The following is a 20,549-nucleotide window of genomic DNA, read 5'->3' on the forward strand; positions in this document are numbered from 1 at the left end:
AAAGCTCTTCATTATCTGCCCCAGCCAACTTCTCCTGCCCTGTCTTATCTCACACACACGCATACCCTGACCTCCCACATGAACTGCATGTGCTTGTGCTCTTGGGTCGCTCATGCTCTGACACATGTCACTTGAATTTCTGCCTCCCATTGTTTGCTTGGGAGCTCGCCAGAGTGGACTCTCATTCCATCCATTCTGGGATCCCTCCCGGTACCGCCTTTCCTGCCCGTCTCCCTGGACTTAGGCCTTCTGCCTCTGAGCCACCAGGCAGCTTTATGACACATTTCACACCGTTGCCACAGCTGCTTCCCCCTGCCGTTTAGTTTGTTTCATCTTCTCCCCAACACCCAGCCCCAATGTGACTACTTGCGGTTATTTTATTTGGGGCGTGGAAAGATAGTTCAACAGACTGCAGTGCACACTCTGCAAGCAGGAGGCCTGGATTTGGTTCCCAGCATGTGGTCCCCTTAGCACCTCACCAGGGAGTGGCCTTGAGCACCATTGGGTGTGCCCCCCCCCAATAAGATATTTGGGATATTTGGTTTTAATTTTAATGGGGGGGACACGGTTTTGTGCCACAGAGGGTGATGCTAGGGGGTTACTCCTGGCTCTGCACTCAGGATTACTACTGGTGATCCTCCAGGGATCATATGAATCGTGGTATATAGAACCTGGGTCAACCTTGTGCAGGGCAAGCATCCCACTTTGTGTACTATCTCTCCAGACTCCAAGATTTTTGTAATTTTTATTTAATTCTTACTATTACTTTTGGGGTTTGGGGCCACACATAGTAGTATCCAGGGCTTATTCCTCACTCTGTGCTCAGGGATCACTCCTAGCAAACTTGGGACTCTATGGGGTACCAGGAACCAAATCCAGGTCAGCCACATGCAAAACAAATATCCTGCCCACTGTACTACCACTCTGACCCAATATTTGTTTAATCATCACATTTCTTTCTTTGTTCCAAACGACTTAGAAAAATTGCCTAGAATGATCACATCCTTTACTGACTCTTAAATTAACTGATTTAAGATAGAATTTTATGTATAGGCCCCAGCCCCTAAAATTATCTGACAGATCATGTTCTTTTTCTTGGGTGACTGGGCGGAGTGGGGGACGAGACACAGCCAGCAGCACCTAGGGCTTACTCCTGTCTCTGCACTCAGGGATCACTCCTGGCAGTGCTGGGACATGTGGGGTGCCAGGGATGGAACCTAGGGGGACAGCATTCAAGGCAAGTGCTCTCCCCATTGTTCCGTTGCTCCAGCTCTATGACACAACATGTTCTGAACTAATTTATTGTTTTATTCAGTAGTTGTTTCTTTAACAGTGTTTGTTTTAATTCCAGATCTATTTTTTAAAAATCATTTTCATCATAGACCTTTTTAAAAAACTTTTGGCATCTGAAATACTCTTAGAGGAATTAACTGGAGGGCATATTATCTGAACTAGTGTGTTGGTAGTTTTTACATTGATTATAGATATGTTGGGAAGTGTTGACTTAATTGGTATGTTGAGACATTTCTTGAGTAGGAGAGTCATTGTTGTAAAGCATCTAAATTATGAGAATGGGTGAGCTTCTTAGAATTTTAAATTAGTTTTTGTTTCTGGATTCTTATATTGGTATGTGTGGTGGTATGTTTGTTGGCAGAGCATGTAAAAACAGGATTGTTCGTATTTCAGTAGTCTGATTCATTTTCCCCTTCAAAGCAGAACTCAGCAATCTGATTCATTATGATAGGGTTATTCCTTGGGAAAGCAAGCACCAGTTAATTTAGCCACATAGTAAATTCTAAATCTTCTAGATCAGTGGGCATCACCATACACAGTATTTCCTGTTCTGAGTAGGGATGAGCTTAGGCCAGAGAGGGTTTCCATTCCCCAGATCTTGGGCAGCTGCTTGTACAAAGCTTTGCTTCCCATTGCTAACACTATACTGCTAATGTGCACATCCTGTATTTATTACTTTGGCCTTTTATCAGCTACTCAGTACTCTAGATTTCTACCCTTATTTAAGTCTCTGAGTCCTTGGAATACCTATTCAGTTCCTTGCCTGAAATTTCTTGCTTTGTTTTACTGTTTGTAGTCTGTCTTACAATTCTTTTTTCTGTACTGCTGTCTAGCATTTTCTTTCTCCACCTCTCCACAGTGCTCCTGCCTCTCCCTTGCCTTACCTTCTTCCTGGAAGCCAAGTACTGAAGTATTCTTTCCTTTTCCTGATACACACAACTCTTTCCTTAGTAGCAGTTCCTCTTTAAGCTGCTACCAGAGTTCTTTCTCTCACAGAAAGCTGACTTCCTTTTATTGACTTTTATCCATCCCTGGATGCCAGGAACCACCTCCTCTTCACTAATGCTGCAGGCTTGTTCCTTGTCCTCTCATTCCTGGATGGTCTTGCCTCTGCTGGCTTTGGATAGGCAGCTGCCCCACTCCTGTTTGGTTTTACATTTACTTTGTTATTTCTCTCTTAAAGCCCCTGGAAGCCAGGGCTACATCTGTTAAGTTCATCACAGCCCACCATCACCATTACCACACACAGAAGCCTCATAACTGCTTTCTGATAATAGGAAACAATGGTTTGATAAAGGAGAGTGGTAGATATTGAACATTTGGCATCCGTATTGCATGCATTTATGCTGATGCAGATTGAGAAGAAAAACCCTCTTGGCTTTGAATCTTTTAAGCATTGCCTGTTTAAGGGAGAGCAGGTGGTAAAATTAATCTTATAAAAAGATAATTTAATGTTTTTCAAATTTGTTGTTCTGTCTCTGTCAAGTCTAGAAAAGCATATTGAAAATCAAATAGAGCTAAAATAGTACTTTGCTACATCAATCTAAAGAACAGTTGATTGTAGTAAATTAGGAATTGTCATAGAAATTTCATAATGCCCCAAGGACTGAAGTATACAGAGAATGTGGCAGCAGAAGCTGCAGTTTTAGATGTCTTTCTAATGCAAATCATTATCTACGAAATCTTAATAATACAGGCTTAAACGGAAATTGCTACAGTGGTGTCCAGAATAAAATCTAACATTGTAGCAGCAAAAAGCTTAGGTCGGATGTATTATAATGCATGCTGGAATAATGACTGCTGTTCTAAGAATTCCTTTAAAAAAATACTGAGGATTTAACTCATAATTTGAAACAGTTACAGAGAAATAATTTTGAAGGTGGAAAAAAATCTGCTTTGAAACTAAAATGAAAGAAATAGTATAGGGGTTAAGGCACTTTCCTTGCATGGTGTCAGTACCAGTTTGATCGCTGGCACTGCATATGGTTCTTTGAACACTTCCAGGAGTCATCTCTGAGCACAGAGCCAAGAGTAAGTCCTCAGTATGACAAACCCCACCTTCCTCCGCACCCCTACCCCCCAAAAGCTAAAAATAATCTTAATGGAGAAAGAGAGAGGTTTGTAATCTCTCCACCTAACGATCTCAGTGACATGCAAGTCTTCCAGAAGTTAGGTGGATATCATTAAAAGCAATTTGATATAAAGGTTAATCTATATATAGGATTTACAGTTTTCAGTATTTTTTTTTTGGATTTTTTTAAGGGTTTTTGGGCCATACCCAGTAGTGTCCAGGGCTCACTCTAGCCGTGCTGCGTAGAGACCATCCTTGTGTAATGCAAACAGCTTTACTCCTGTGCTGTCTCCCTCTCCCTGCTTCTTAAAAGATTTCTAAGAAAAAATGTTTTTTTGAGTAAAAATTCCTCTTTGCCATAAATCTTATTTTATTTTTCAGATCTGGGAATTTTTTTTGTTTATTTTTCAATTGAATCACCATGATAATTTTTTTTTTTACAAAGCAATAATTAAATGTGATTTAAAGCTACATTTTACTTTTTTTACTTACATTTCATACTTAATCAAGGTTGCATATTCTTTCTAAGACTTCATTCTACTAGCGTCTTTCTAAGCAAGAAATGAGGGTTTTCGAAAGAAATTTCAGAATATTTAAAGGACTGTACTGCTGTTTATAAACTGTGTGTTTCACAGCAGCATCAGTTTGGCATATGACGAGGAATTTTTCCAAAAAGAACTTGATTCATAAACATTGAAATGGATGGTGGAAATAATTTTTTCCCTTGACCTTTGCTAGGAGTGTATATTGAGAAATATTAATTGATGTTCTTGGTGGGAGAAAGAACGAACAATGGTGTATAGATTTGGAAAGATACTTTAATGTCCATATATACCATATCTCAATAAAAGGTGCTTAAGACAGTCTGCAATAAATAAATTATTTAAATTTCAATAACCAAGTGTTTTCAGGCAATTAACCACAAATTGCTTTTTTGCACAGAATATCTCTTAACAGTCTTAAAGCAAATATTCTATAGCAGTGTTTAGAAAGGGTTGCAGCAGCAAAAAACGATAGGTCCAAATTAATACCTTTTTCAAAATTCTAATTTATAGCAAGGAAATAATTATCTCACCTAAACTAGTTATTCCAAATGATACTGTCTTGAGTATTTGTGTGCATTTGTTCATGTAGAGATCTGTGGTCAGCAACCCTGCTCATACCAATGCTTTTCTTTTATGATATATCTTTTGCTTCCTAAGAGAATTTTTCAAAGGTACTTAAAAAGAAAGAAGAGTATCACGAATGTTGCACCACTTGGTTAAAATAGTAGTTGACTTGTTGTAGGCATTAGGTGAAGTTCCCTAAAAAAAAACAAATGTTTTAGTTAAATCTCTTTATCAATTGAATATTAAATTAATCTGATTCATAGATGTTTTTCTTCAGTAATATTGAATGTTTGTGAAAAATGTTGATTCAGCATCAGCATACCAAACAACATAATGACAGAAATATCCTCATAGCTAAACTTCAAACTAAGCTGAGCAAATGTTCTCTTTATATTTTGCCAACTTTTCCTTTTCTAATCATAGGATAAAAGATAATATTGGTATTGGGTAGATTAGCAGTACTGGCCTCATCTTTTTTTGGGGGATGGAGTTTGGTTTTTCATTAGAAAATATGTTGTAGTCCTATATTGACGTAGGTAAACACAGAAAAAAGTACAAGCTTCAAAAGAAATTGGTTTTGTTTCTCTGCCTACTTCTGTCTTTTCTGTCAGCTCTATTTTGAAGCTGCTGCTGATGGATGGAGGCTGGGTTTGGCCCCGGCCCCTCAGTGGGAAAGTGGGTCTATGTTGGGACCAGTGATGCTGTTGTAGCGTGGAGTCAATTCTTTCATGACTCTCTGGCCTGGAAATTTTGGTCTTGGATGAAAAGTCACTTAAGAAATAAAGAACAGTAATATCCTGTTACTCCAAATAAGGTGTATTTTGAAAGTTATACAACAAGCTAAAGTAGATATTTGTATGGTCTTATGAAGTATTTGGATATTTGTTTTGCAAATATACTTAGAGTGACTTTTTTCTTGGGTCTATTTTAGAGCACAAGAATTTTGGGGAGATTTGAATGGAATGACTGTATATGAAACAACCGAATTTGACCAGCTACGAAGGTTATCCACACCAGCCTCTAGCAATGTCAACTCTATTCACCACACTGTATGGAAGTTCTTCTGTAGGGACCACTTCGGATGGAGAGAATATCCTGAGGTATTTACAGGTTCTTTTCCCAAAAGTGTATCCTTTTTTTGTGTGTGTGTGTGTCTTTTGTTGTTCTTCTCTTCCTTTCCATTGACTAGACAGAACTGTAAATTAGATTATGGATATACACTTGAGTCTTGTTATAGAAGTTCACCCTTCTGATTTGACTGAAAATACACTTTTGTCTTGTTAATCTAGGATCATAACTCAGGGATAAAATGCTTTCCCTGGGAGTTACTGCTCTAAGACTCTTTGCCACCTTCTCAGTGATTTTCATGAGAGGAGCAACCTTTGTGCAACTTCTGACTTCTGGTGATTGACTCATGTTACCCTTTGCAGTTCAGCACTGTGAGAACAGTCATGCTCAGGCCCCTGGAAAAAGAACTTGAAGTATTTATTGAGCTGTGGTCAGGGGATTTAGTCATTTAAAATTCTGTCATATGTACATGTGCATCCTTAATCTGAGAAGGTAAAAGTAGCTAATTAATCCCACGGCCAGCTTTTTAAAATAAGGCTGGTTTACTTTACTCTGAATGAGAATTCTGAGTTAAATGTAAACACTGATTCCAAAGAACTGATTTCTTCAACCTGATAAACTCATTTCAGCATTACAATAACCATCTAATTTAGATTTTCTTTAAGGCACTAGCAAAACAAAATAACCTACTGTACTAATTGCTTTAAAAAACTATAGCACTTTGCACTGTCCTCCCATTGTTCATCAAGTTGCTCGAGCGGACACCAGTAACATTTCCATTGTGAGACTTGTTGTCACTGTTTTTGGCATATCGAATATGCCACGGGGAGCTTGCCAGGCTCTGCCATGCAGGTGGGATATTCTTGATAGCTTGCTGGGCTCTCTGAGAGGGACAGAGGAATTGAACCTGGGTCAGCATGTGCAAGGCAAACGCCCTACCTGCTTTGCTGCTGAGTAAAAAATGTTGAAGTAATCATTGGTATCCAAACAGAGTAAGAGGCTGTCGAAAGTGTATTCTCCCAATATCTGCACAATCCTGTTTTCCTTTGAGAGGTTTCAGGGATTGGAACTTAGTGTAAACTATATCTATGACCATCTTTAATTCCTCTTCTGAACATCCCCTTTAAAAATACAAAGAGCTCTCTGGGACATTAAGGCCTTAAAATAGACTAGCTACCTGGGCTCCCATGTTTAATTGGCAGAAGTTCTACCCCTCTGAACAGGGAACATCTTTCTGCTCTACAGCTTTGCTGTCCTTCCTCCTCATGCTGCGCCCCAACCCCCAGTCCTGTGTGTCTAGGAAACTATTGGTTTACTGTGCTTTATTAAAACTTTGCATTTTAACAGCGAGTTACCTGCTTTTGCCCTTAGTTACATTAACACTTCATATTTTGTACTGCTTATTTATTAACTTGCTTTTTTCCTTTACCTTTCTTTCCTTCTCAATAGTCTGTTGTTCGGCTGATTGAAGAGGCCAACTCTCGGGGTCTGAAAGAGGTCCGGTTCATGATGTGGAACAGCCACTACATTCTCCACAACTCATTCTTCAGGAGAGAAATAAAACGGAGGCCTCTCTTCCGCTCCTGTTTTATACTGCTTCCATATTTACAGTGAGTGGCCAGGGGACTTTGTGTCTCTGTCCTCATTTTATGTAAATTTACGAACTGAATTCCAATGAGAAAAAGATTTTAACAATCTGACTTGGTTATTACCTCTAGTATTTATGCTAGATATAAAATTCTGAATTGTTCTTTGGGTTTAATTCTTCAAAAACTCTAGAGTTCAGATACCCCAACTCAAAGAGTAAGTATCCTAGGGGAGTTTTTGATCTGAAAAGCAGAGCTGAGTTCTGGCAGGAATGAGTATGCGTTTACTTCCTCTGTGGAGGTGTTTTCTGGTGCAAAACCCCATGTTAGACCCCACTTTCCAGTCCAGGCCAACTCCCAGGCAGGAGGGTGTAGGCCCGATCTTGGTCAGTGTGTTTGTCCTGGGAAAAATTCCACTTGGAAAATGATTTGCTTTTTTCATTTGATAGTTAAGGCCTATCTGTCCTTCAGTAATACTAACAGTGCCTGTCATCCTTTTAGGCTGAGACACTAATTCTTCTGAGTTGTAGGAGAGCATTCGTTTCATTTTCCCAGGTGCCATTACCTCCTTCCCCCTAGATACCACATGGTAGGCACAGAAGCATCAACAGAGTTTCTCTGAAAGTGTCTGCAGGAAACCCTGACAGACTCGTCAGGGATGCCCTCGGTGGAGCTTGGATCCATTTTCACAGGACTCTAGTTCCACGGCCTTGCGGTGCTTGAGCAGTATTGGTTGGTCTCTTCAAGCCCATCATCTTTATGTCAGAATCTTAACAATTATAATTCTGAGATTGCACAGGCAACGTGTCAAAAAAATAAAAAAAATAAGACCCTCTGTAATGCCTAGTGTCCAAAAGCTATTTGTAATAAAGTTGATTTTAGAAATTTGAATTGGCTTGGGGTAATGTGTGCTTTCTTCCTAGTCCAAGTGTGAACATGTTTATCTTGTAGGTATTCTTCATTAGGCTCTTAAGAAAAAAATACCATTTCTGTGATTTCACTGGCACAGCTGGAGGGAGTGTCAGCGTCCAGTAGTTAGGAACAGATTGTCCTCCAAGTGAGATAGAGGACTAATTAGTGGGCCAGCAGCTTGTCATGCTGAGCCAATCAAGGAGATGGAGCTTCTGGGAGAGGAAGAATAAATACTTTGCTAGTGAGTGGTGACGATGGAGCTGATTCTGTCCTAAGACAAAAAAAAAAAAAAACCTTTAAAATCCAGCTTATTTTCTAAACACCAAAACTGTAAAAACATTCTTGGTGGGGTTTGTCATAAATATGGCCTCTCTGCTTATCATACAGGCTTACAAGAGAACAAAGAAAATTCCTCTATTCTCTCTTCCTTTTTTGTCTCTGAACATCCTGCTTTAGTCTTGTCTGAAACAGTGATAATCAGGTGTCAAGTATGAGGTTAGGGATATCAAAGGACCACACAGAGTCTTCTAAAACAGCACTGGTGGCAGCTCATCCAGTAGAAGGGCTGTCTTCTCTGAGCCTGCTGCCTCCAGAGAAACCCTGGTCTGTTAAGTAGAAGGGGTGGTGAGAAATTAACCTAATGAATTTACTACTAGTTTGAATCGTTTTATTTTCGTTACTTATTTGCCGTACCTGGGATCAAACCCAGGACCTCACATGTGCAAAGCATTGGGAAGCAGGCAACATGTTATTGAAATAATACAGACAGACTGACACAGACGTTCAGTATTCCCAGCAAATCAAGGCATGCTTGTAATTGTATATTTGGGCAGCTAGAGTGTAGAAGTCTGTCAGACGGGTGAGTGAACATGCTGGCTTGTTAGAGTCAAGCATGTGTCCGAAGGAAGTGAAACGTGCGGCTATAAGGCTCTAAACAGCCTCTGTAGACAATGGAGTTTCATCCCCTTGACTCAGTGGGATTTGTTCACAGAGGCCTTGACTTCCAGCAGATCTGAGTCAGTGGCAGCTCCCATTGTCCTGGACAAGACACGCTGGCAGCATGTGGTGGACACGGTAGTGTCAGAGAGAAAATGGCAGAGTCCCTTCTGCTGCCATTGCCAGGCTTTCAGTTTGGCTGCCATCTCCTGAAGCCTGCTCAGGACCTATGCCTGGGAAAATGTCACCCACTTCCCCCTGAAAGCTTCTCGAGGTCCCTTCAGCTTAGTGGGCTGGGACTTGCCGCTGGGCAGAGAAAGGAAAGAGGGCACAGCTCTCAGAAGGAGCTTGTTCTGTGTTTCCTGTGCCTCCTCCAAAAGAGCGAGGTTGATGTTTTAATTCATTCTTTGAAGCAGTGGGGCCCCTCTGGAGACATGGACCAGTAAGTAAAAGTTCTGCAGACATCTGACTGCTGTGAAAATGCTCCAGAGGACAAAAATTATCCTTTCAGCATGAAGGCTGGCACAACCAGCCCCTGAATATCTGCCCCTGAATTTTAAAAAGTGCCCTGGAGGATTTGGTAGGCCTGGAATCCACTGAGTTCCACCTCTGTCTCTCAGCGGCCTTGAGACATGAGATCCAGGGGAGCACAACTCCCTCGAAGTGGCCTGAGGCTGGGGCTGTATCTCTCTGGCTAGATGCATCTCTGCCAGCCTTAATTAAGTTAGGCACTGTGAAGTGGTGGTAAGCTGAGCGGTGGCCTAGTGTCCATCCCTCCCTTTTAGGGCCTATGAACATGCACGCATGCACGTAGGCACACTCGTGCACCCTCTGAAGTACATGGAAATGGAGAGTGAGCTTAGGAATTGACTGGGAGGCGTGGATCCAGCCTCTGATCATCACTGCCAGTGCTGGCAGCTCCCTTGTTGGAAACGCACAAATAACCAGGCTGCCATGCAAGGGGGATGCTTCCTGACAACACACAGAGTATATATGAAAATGTCGTGTGTGCTTGGATTGTAAGGGGGCAGGGTTTTGCAGAAGGTGAAGGGAAGGGTCCTGGAGAGGGGTGCCCACTTACTCACATCTGTAACCTCTGGGTCTCTGAGCACTTGTTAAAATCTGCTTCCTTTTGAGCACCGCATTCTGCTGAGTGTTGGCATATCCTGCTGCAGAGTTAAGTTCTTTCTGCTTCTGCCTTTTGCTCTGTTTTGAAAATGACTAAGAAATAAGACGAAATTTAAGCATTTAACCAGATATCAGTAATCTGTCAAAGCTTCTACTTCTCAAAGTACATCTCTCAAAAGTGTAAAGACCTGAATTTGTTTATGTTTCTTTTTGGACCATACCCAGCAATGCTCTTGGGTTACTCCTTGCTCCGTGCTTGGGGGCTTGTCCCAGCAGTCCTCAGGAATCAGAACAGGACCTCCTGCACACAGAGAATAACCCAAATGTAAAGGTTCAGTTTGGATAAATAAAGACTGACAAGTATGTTCTGATGTCTGGAGCTTAGCATAATTAGCTCCCTCTTAAACACACAAGCTGTAAAATGTGAACAATGTGATGCTGTGTGATACTGAAAATAAAAACAGCCCAAGTGTCAGCTTTCAGTGCCTACTCCATAATTTTTTTCTTTGTCTTTGTATAGGCAATATTTGTTTTAAGATTTTAAAAAAAAATTTGTTTGTTATTTTTTAAATAAGCACTTAAATCAGACAGATTACAGTGGCATATTGGTATCTTCAAGTACTGCCTCATGAGGTGCACTTGCTCCGAACCTTTCTCTGATCCTTCTTTCCTCTCTTCTAGGACACTTGGTGGGGTTCCCACGCAGGCACCTCCACCTCTTGAAGCAACTTCCTCATCACAGATAATCTGCCCAGATGGTGTCACTTCAGCAAACTTTTATCCTGAAACTTGGGTTTATATGCATCCTTCTCAGGACTTCATCCAAGTGCCTGTTTCTGCAGAGGACAAAAGTTACCGAATCATATATAATCTTTTTCATAAGACTGTGCCTGAGTTCAAATACCGAATTTTGCAAATACTTCGAGTTCAAAACCAGTTTCTTTGGGAGAAGTATAAAAGGTAAGTCTGTTATTTGAAAAGATCAAGAGACCTTGTTTTTTCTTTTATTTTCCCTGAGATGTAATTGACATAGTCTCAAGGCTGCAGTATAATGATCTGGTATTTGTCTAGTGAGAGGATCACAGTAAGTCACATCCATCACCACACGGCTGTTTTTCTTGTGATGAGAACTTTTCAGATCTGCTCTCTTAGAGGACGTGGCTTCATGTGGAGCACACACCCTGCATGTGTCATGCCCTGGCTTTGATCTGTCAGCACGTGCACATGTGATATGGGCTCTTAGAACTTCAGATATGCCTCCTGGCAGTATCAGCACTCATTGCCCTGCTGTACACTAATACAGAACATTAGAACGGAGACTTGCATAGGAGTTAACATGTTCATATTTTGCCTTATACTAATTTACTGAAAATTCTTCTCACAAATTGTGAGTAGGATTTTACATTTTATACAGAGGAAACTGAGTGACAGAAAAGCTTGGCTGCTGACCACAGGTCATACAGTTAGTAAGATTGGCCTGGGATTGGAACCCTGGCATCTAGCTCCAGGGGCCTGCTCTCCATCCCTGGATGCTGCCTCTCAGTGCACAGACAGATGACCATAGTAAGATGTTCACAGTTAAGAGACATTCTGGTTGATGGAATTGGCTTAGGAAGCCACTGAAAAGATGTAATAACTTGATCTGAATTGGAAAGGAAAGCAAGTTAGTAGAGAAAAAATGAAAGGACTTTTTCATCTACTGAGGAAAAAAGTTTAAACTTGTACTCTGATACCAATTATATTTACCTTTGATAGTTTAAAACATTTCTTACCCATTGAAACCATAGAAAAGTGTTTGATGATGTCAGGTCTATTGAGTGAATTCGTCCTGGCCTTCTTTCTTCTGAATTCCCTGTCTATTCTTTGCAATAGGAAAAAGGAATATATGAATAGGAAAATGTTTGGCCGTGACAGAATAATAAATGAGAGACATTTATTTCATGGGACATCCCAGGATGTGGTGGATGGAATCTGCAAGCACAACTTTGACCCTCGAGTCTGTGGAAAGCATGCTACTATGTTCGGACAAGGCAGTTACTTTGCCAAGAAGGCTAGCTACTCACATAACTTTTCCAAGAAGTCCTCCAAAGGAGTGCACTTCATGTTTCTGGCCAAAGTGCTGACTGGCAGGTACACCATGGGCAGCCACGGCATGAGGAGGCCCCCGCCCGTCAACCCTGGCAGCGTCACCAGTGATCTGTATGACTCCTGTGTGGATAATTTCTTCGAGCCTCAGATCTTCGTCATCTTCAACGATGACCAGAGTTACCCTTATTTTGTGATCCAGTATGAAGAAGTAAGCAGTACTGTCTCCGTGTGAGAGTCATGACACTGCGCGGGGGCTGGAGACAGACCCCACCTACCATCTGGAGCGGGTCCGCATGGCTGGGATGCGAGGGGGGCACTTTTAAGACCCATTTTTTTAAGCTCTAGAAAGTGAAAACATTTTTTAAAAAAAAGCATTTTAAAATGATCACTTACTCTAATGATCAACTAATTGTTGTTAGTGTTGTAGGTGTGGAAAAGACTGCAGATGACGTGCTCTTCATTCACACTGTACGTGTAGGCGGCAGTGTTAGTAGAAGCATTTTAAAAACAAGACAAACTCAGCAGCCTCACTAAATGTGGCGTGAGCCTGGTATTTCAGACGCGGCCATGTGAAATGGTGATCAAGGGAGAGTTCTGTCTATATACCGTGGTCCAGCTGCCCGGAACCAGTACCTCCATACTGGCCACCTACAAAGAGGCTCCCAGCCGCAGCAAATTCTGAGGCCACAACGTTCTGGCGGGTGGGAGGCAGCTGCTTCCAGCAGCAGGTCTGGACTGTGCCACCCAGCCAGGAAGGGTCAGTGATTGAACTGTTCTGCAGAATTTGCCCAAGAATTCGAGTTCTGTTTAGAGGAAGTTTTTTTGGTTTAGTTTTCTTAAGTATTTGAAACATTTTTGTCACCAGCAAAGGTCTTCACTAGTTATTTAAATATAATCTCATGCTGTTAAACTTCAGCTTTAGGAAGCTTACTCTCTTCCATTACCATCCATCCCAGCTTGAAGGAGTTAGCAGCAAATTTAGGAAAAGCCAGCTCCAAGGATTAGCAGTACTACTCTGTTCTAGGGATCCAGATGGGCCTCCCGACAGGTTTCAGAGGCAGGAAGCCCATGCATAGCTCATGGATGAGGCTCGTCACTGTGCCTCACATATAGCAGACACTGGACAGCACCGGTGATCCAGAAACACTGTTAGTGGTGGTCACCCCGCCCCTCTGCCTGCTGTGCCTGTCTCGATCTGACACTACTTACTAGAATAGAAACACAGGCCTGGCGAGTGTGCCATGGCCCCACGGGGCTAGGAGATCAAGGCCTCCGTCCGGTGACGGGGAGCTCAGGACACTTTGCTGTAGCAAAGCAGGTACCTGCATTTATGGAGGTGCAAGTGGTTCATAAAAGGACTTACCATCGGATTCCTTCAGATACCAAGCTCTCCTAGTACATTTGTGGTTATTTTATTCACAACAATTTTCAGGACCTCTGTGTTGCTTAATGCAAGATCTGTCTCTGCTGATGTCTCAGTGAGTCGTTCTGTTCAACCACTTACCAGGGCTTCCAACACATTATTTATTCTACCCAGGTGGGTCTCATTTGGTCCCATTGGCAGAGACAGCCAGCTGGCTGTTCCGGTGGGTCTCCGATTCAGTTATACTGTGTAAACCAGTCTTTTTTCAAGCTAAGACACCTTACCATTGCTTATTTGATTTTATGAAACGTGAGTTTTTTTTCTCCCTAAAGGAAAAAAAGCTTTATGACATATTTATTTTTTTAATAAAACTAAGCAAAAATAAAAGTTCTGGTAATTCTTTGACATGTTTTGGTGCTTTGTCTTCATCCAAGATAACCGAATCTCCACACATGTGAAAATTGCTTCATTGGTTGCGTGTAAGTGACCCGATGAGCAGAACCTGAACTTAGACTTGTGCTTTGGTTCACTAGTTCACTGTAAGTCACAACAGAAGACAGCATCTTATTTGGCAGCTGGGTATTTGGGGGAAAGGGGCAAGTTTTGTAGCAGCAAACAGCAGTAGTGAAGATTTTTAGTGCCTGCAACAGGTGCTGATGAAATAGAGGAAGGAAGTACAGAAATCTCAGATTTCAAACTCCTTGACTTTCAGCCAAGTAAAAGAAACCAAAGTTATCACTAACAGTACTGTCCAATTAAAGCAGAAAGATCTCTAAGTCCCTTTTCAGGCTGTATGTTGTTTTGGAGTGGTTCTTGGATTTAGGACACCTTGAAAAGCTTTGGTAAACCTCCCTGCTGGTACCACCATGATTTACACAGTTTCAGAAAGCTGGAAAAACTCTGAACTCCATCTGTGATTAAGAATTCCAGGACATGTTCCCTGAGATACCCCAGTGGCACTCTCTGGAAGGTTCTGTTGTGTGTGTGCACAGCTTACAGATAATTAGATTTTTTTGTTTTGGTTTGGATTTTGTTCCTCTGGGGCCCACACCGAGCAGTTCTCAAGAGTTACTCCTGCTGGTGCTCAACCATATGGGATGCTGGGGATCAAACCCAGGTTGGATACCTGCACTCTGGCCCCAGTAATTGGATTCTTTGAGATATTAAGTTCCAAAATCCACTCTGTGCCTTTTTCCATAGACTTATTTATTGTAGTAAATAATTTACATAGAAAAATCAGTGGGGTCTAAATTTTACTAATTTTTCTTTTTTAAATTGAATCACCATGAGATACACAGTTACAAAGTTGTTCATGATTGGGTTTCAGTCATATTGTATTCTAGCACCTGTCCCTTCACCAGTGTACGTTTCCCACCACCAAGGTCTCACCATACATTTCTTTCCCACCATGCCTACCTTGACACTTGCCTCTAAGGCAGACACTTCCCCTCTGTCTCTGTCTCTCTCTCTCTCTCTCTCTCTCTCTCTCTCTCTCTCTCTTTCTCTCTCTCTCTCTGAATTTTACTAATTTTTCAAAAGTGATTTTTATTATACTAGGCCTGAAATGACCAAATTAAGAACATGTATTCAGCTCCCAGACTGCTGTACTACTGTCAGTTGAAATGAGAGTTTTCTTCCTTTTAAACAAGAAGGCAAGAAAACCACGAGATATTTCTGTTCTGCTTCATTTGGGCTCTGGTGGTCAATATGTGCTTAGAAAATTCTCTCTGGCACTTTTGTAAAGTCAGGCCACATCATTTATGTCTTGACGTGATGTGTTTTTTTAGAAGTAATTTAAGCTTACTCTGTTCCTGACTCTAGTCTCGTATAATTACTTCCCCTTTCTTGTTGTTCCTCATCTTTGTTGGTTTTGGGGGGAGAACTCCAAATGATAAAGTAGGTGTTCCTCCATTGAGACCTAATAACACAAGTGAGACATACACTGACTGCCGTTTGTTTGCAGGCTAGAAGCCAGAACACATTCAGTTGAAAAGGATGCAGATCTTCTTAAAAAAAAAAAAAAGGCGTTGGGTTTCAGATAACACCAGATGAGGCTTATGGGCTTAGGTAGTCATCCAGCAAATCTTGAAAAGTGAAATGTTACTGCCAGCCTTACTCATAGAAAACATTACTGGAAAATCTTAGCCTTCCTGTATGGTCTCATTTGGTCACTCCATCTAGTTCTCCGCATCTTTCAGGAGACTGACTCTGGAACCGAAGTCCGGTGATGGCTGTTCTAAAAGCCTTTGTCTCACTGGGAAGATAGCTCTGAGAAAGAGATAGAGCATGTGTGGAGGACGGGGTTCATCAGGGCTCCATGGCCCTGCCTCCTTCCACCCTCGGACATAGCCCCGAAGAGCCTGAGTACTGTTGAGGCTCCACTAAAATAAGCCCTAAAATAAACTCCTGATAATGGAAATGTCTGTGTTTAAAAGTTTTTCCTGAGCACTTGTTAAGGTCTTTAAATTCAGAGATGGAGAGGGCAGGGCATGAGGAGCTTGCCTTGCATTATGGCCAATTCTGGTTGGATCTCTGGGACCTCCTATGGCCTTCCAAGTGATCCAGGAGTGATTGATCCCTGAGCCCAGAGCCAAGATTAAGCCCTGAGCACTGCAAGGTGTTGCCCGCCCTCAGATTCTTCAAGCAGTGGTGCCCAGGCACTTTGGGGGTGCATGAATTTTACAGCTTTGGTTGTACTTAAGTGCCTATTGATTAAATGTAAAATGAATAAAATCTTTCTTGATGTGATCTTTTCAACCAAATCTGTACTACTCATCACAACCTTGCTCACGTTTGATGTGTAGGGTTTGTATACAGATAAAATTTGGTGCTCAGTGGACCACGGGATTTCCTTGGCCTGAGTGCCGCAGGGGCTGACAACCACTGGACTAGACCAGGGCTGCTGGACCTTTTGCTTGTGTCTCCTTTCACCTGAGAAATTTTTATACAACTCCAGGTCTGTAGGTACACAAATCAAACATGCTGGTAATCATAAAAACAATTCTGTTACTCGGAGTGGGGGCTGCTTCTGATTCTGTGCTTGGGACTAGGACGCTCCAGGGGTCAGCCCTGGGCCTGTGAGCCGTGTGAGCACCCATCCCCACTGAGCTACCTCTCCAGCCCAAGGGTTTATTTTGAAGCTTCCTGTGATTTTTCAGTTTACTGCATGATGGGTTTATCATCAAAGGAAGTAACCCAGGAAGAGCTGATGGGAGAGGGAGAGTCTGGCCCTCTCAGGAAGCTCCTGGCAGCAGCACCATTCCATCAGGGGCACGATTGGTTCCATCTCTGCCTGCTGGTGACTAAGCTGACTCCAGCCGTCTCTAAGGCAAGCTTCCCCTGGGAGGCGCACCCGAGGCTTCTTGCTCATGTAAATGTGAATATTGTTGAACTCTTTGCGAATGACCAAGCGTGAGACACTCCTGCCACCTTTTTTTTTTTTCTTTCTGGGTCACACCCGGTGATGCACAGGGGTTACTCCTGGCTCTGCACTCAGGAGTTACTCCTGGTGGTGCTCAGGGGACCATATGGGATGCTGGGAATCGAACCCGGGTTGGCCGTGTGCAAGGCAAACACCCTACCCACTGTGCTATCTCTCCAACCCATCCTGCCACCTTTCTTGGCTGAGCACACTGTACAGGCATGAGGTCGAGACCAGAGTTTAAGCTCAGGGTGAGACTTCTCTGGGCAAAATTGACTAGCCAGGAGGCCCAGCTCCTCCCGAGCCTAAGCGGCTGTCAGGTGCCATGTTGTCTTGTGTGGGTGTATCTGCTGTGGGTCACGGGGCCCCTAGCCTGTGGAGCAGGTTGACCAGAGCAGTCCTGCTGTCCACCCTGGCCAGTGACGGTGCAGGGCACCTGGCTGGGGTTTGGGGCAGCAGCAATGTGTGGGGGCAGTAAGCCCACACTTGCCTCAGGGGTCTCCTGTGGAAGGCTGGTGTGTTTCCTCAGCTTGGTCAGGGTTAAACCGTAAGTTCTAAGCTGAGTGTGGAGAGTGTCTGCTTTGCAGGCAGAAGTCTATCGGCCATATTAAGAACCTGAAACGGCCAACTTTAGTCCTAACCACTCACACAGAGCTAATTTCTTCAAAAATGCAAATTTCCACCCAGAAGATTCTATTTCTAACCACCCTTTACTAAAAATACAGGTTTCTGTTCTTACAATGAACGTGCAGTAAAAATGCAGATTTTGTGAATCACTGTTACTCAATTTTGTGATGAATTGTCGTTTATCAGAAAGCTGTGGCTTAGTCACAGCCTGGCCGAGAAAGTTACACAATCTGAGTGTGTGACTATGGAATGATGATCACGTACAGCAGTGAGCACAGTGCCTGACTCACGGAGTACCATCAGAATTCAGCCAGGGGAGGCTGATAATGGCCCCAAGGCACCCAAGCTGCACCACCAGGACCCTGGGGCCCAGTGTCTGACACCAGGGCAGTGGGGGTGTGGAGGTGGAGGGGTGGCGCTGCCCAGGGTCCTTGTGGGGGCAGAGGATAGCAGACAGACAACACGGAGCGTTGGACCTGAAGCGCAGGGCCTCTGGGAGCTGGAAGCCGCCTCCTTCCAGTGTCCAGAAGAGAGGCAGCCCTGGTCAGAACAAGCACAAGACTCACCAGGCCACGACTCCACCTTAGTGACCAGGAGGACCTTTTCAGCTACCACCCAGTGCTTGGTGGACATTTTACTTTTATGTATTTTGTGGTGAAGCAAGGTAGTTGTGTATTTTTTGGGGGGGGGGTCAGTCACACCCAGCGATGCACAGGGGTTACTCCTGGTTCATGCACTCAGGAATTACTCCTGGCCGTGCTTGGGGGACCATATGGGATGCTGGGAATCGAACCCGGGTCGGCCGCGTGCAAGGCAAACACCCTACCTGCTGTGCTATCACTCCAGCCCCGAAGCAAGGTAGTTTTTTATTGAAACTTATTTAAGGAAGACGTGAGGGGACAGAAAGGGAGACGTGTGTGTTCAAGAGAGAATCCAGCTTCCTCAGGGTAGAAATAGGCCAAGAAACACTGAGACAAGTGAGGGCGGGCTGGCAGGCCTTGTCAGGCATTTCAGTGTCGACTGCCAATGGCTCGTCACGGGCTCCAGAGCTTTCCACACCGCGTGCATCCTTTGCCTCCTCACCCTCGACCAGATTCCTCTGGAAATCCAGCGAATGCGTCTCCTTCCATGTGCCACTTGCAGTCACTCCTGCGGGGAGCGGAGAGGGTTTACATGCCGGACACGGCTCCAGATCCCTCGGCTTTCCTGGCTGGATAAACAGGAACCGTCTGCTTCCAAGTGGTCTGGGGCGAAAGGGGACGCCCTGAGGCGCCGCGCCTGCTAACGTCTAGAAACAATCACGTTCACCACTGGCACCTCAGGCCATTCTGTTCCGCACTAGCCCCTCTCTGCCTGGGCTTCAGTGAAAGCAGAGTGTGTGTGTGTGTGTGTGTGTGTGTGTGTGTGTGTGTGTGTGTGTGTGTGTGTGCGCGCTAGTGTGCTCCCATAGTGGGTGGTGGAGTTGGAGGGGAGGTTTCAGTTTGCTCCAAAACATTTTCTAGGTCACTGGAGTCAGCCACTTGTCATCAGAAAAAATTTTTAAAAGTCAGCGACTTTGCAATATCTGTGTTTTCATAAATAGAAATGCCAGCTCATCTTTCATGCTTGGACATTTGCCATAAGGGGATGTTGGTGTGATGGGAGTGATTTCGTGGCCACGTGTTCTGAGCCCCACCTTGGAAAGGGCTTGGGCCGTGTCCAGTCACAGAGGAGCGTGGCTCTGTCTGTGCAAACCTCCACTACCCGGTGGGCATCATGGCCAGGCTGGCTTCAGGGGGCTTTAGACTTCCTTCCCAGCCCTCGTGGAGATGGCGATGGCGGAGATGGCCGTGTGTGTGTCCTGGGCCTTCCCCCCCTCCCCCTCCCCGCCAGCGGGGCGGTGCTCTCAGCCCGTGAAGTGGAGGGCTCTGTGAGTGGCGGGCTCTCTCCCCACTGTGCTCCCCATCTCCCTGGCCTCCTGCCACCGCACAGACAGCCCTAACGGGGGGCGGGTTGTACAGGCCGCAGAACTGGAGGTTTTTCTACACACACACACACACACACACACACACACACACACACACACACACACACGCAAGAACCAGACCAAATTGGAAACGAATGTTCTGTGTTTCTCTGGGAACTGCTCGCTCGGCGTCCCCCCCTCGGGATTCTCAGGCACCGCCATCTGCTGCGGGTCTCGGGGTGAAGAGAGTGGAGTCAGTCTGCTCTGGTAGCCCACAGGGCTGAACGTCATGGGCACAGAGACCCGTCAGGAAGCACCAGGAAAGGCCTAGAGCGCTGGGCGGGGCGTGGCCAGCATGTGACCCCATCCCCTCACCTCCTGGTTTAGAAACAGGGGCCCCTGGCCCCCATGAGCTCTGCCGGGACCCCTCCTGTGCTTCAGAGCTTCGGGTTGAGCTGTCTAGACGCGTCCAGGGGTGACAGCAGGGCCAGGACGAGGTGTGTGAGCAGGAGGGGCCGTGTATGCTCAGCGGGGGATGGCCAGCATTTTCCGGTCACCCCAGACAGACAGCGGGGCGGGGAGTCCATCTCCCGGCTGTCAGACTGGAAAGTTCTGCTCGAACAGCGATTAGCTGGTTTGTTGAGACTCAGCGAGCCGGAAAGAGCCAAACCCTGTGCACTGGGCTGCCTGAGTGCGGGACGGGCCGACAGGGCAGTTCCCAAGGCCCGGACACCCATGACCAGCTGCCCGCGCCTTCCTGGAGGCCTCCCTCACCAGGCCCCAGCTCCAGACCAGGGTGACGCGGGTCATGTGGGAATACAGCCTGGGTGGCCCCTAGGCTCTGAGAAGAGAGGGGTCGGACAGTTCAGCAGTGGGCGCTGGACGGGGTGGCTCTCTGGGAGGCCAGGATATGAGTGTCCCCAGGCCAGCAGGCTAGCCAGATCCCCAGGGCCCCCACCCTGGCCAGGACCCACCTGGGAATCACTTCCTTCTCGGGAGAAG

General features: G+C 44.6%; 1 protein-coding gene across 1 annotated transcript in view; it reads left to right on the forward strand.

The window, feature by feature from the left end:
• The window catches only part of TIPARP (TCDD inducible poly(ADP-ribose) polymerase), a 28,828-nt gene extending 14,869 nt beyond the window's left edge, over positions 1-13,959 (forward strand). Inside the window, exons 3-6 of the mRNA XM_056114133.1 lie at positions 5,405-5,573; positions 6,991-7,151; positions 10,785-11,063; positions 11,976-13,959. Coding sequence (XP_055970108.1) covers positions 5,405-5,573; positions 6,991-7,151; positions 10,785-11,063; positions 11,976-12,423 — 1,057 coding nt within the window. The 3' untranslated portion in view covers positions 12,424-13,959. The remainder of the gene's footprint in view (positions 1-5,404; positions 5,574-6,990; positions 7,152-10,784; positions 11,064-11,975) is intronic.
• The last annotated feature ends 6,590 nt before the right edge of the window (positions 13,960-20,549 follow it).

Source organism: Sorex fumeus, unplaced genomic scaffold, assembly GCF_029834395.1.
Source record: "Sorex fumeus unplaced genomic scaffold, SorFum_2.1 ptg000024l, whole genome shotgun sequence".
Classification (NCBI taxonomy): domain Eukaryota; kingdom Metazoa; phylum Chordata; class Mammalia; order Eulipotyphla; family Soricidae; genus Sorex; species Sorex fumeus.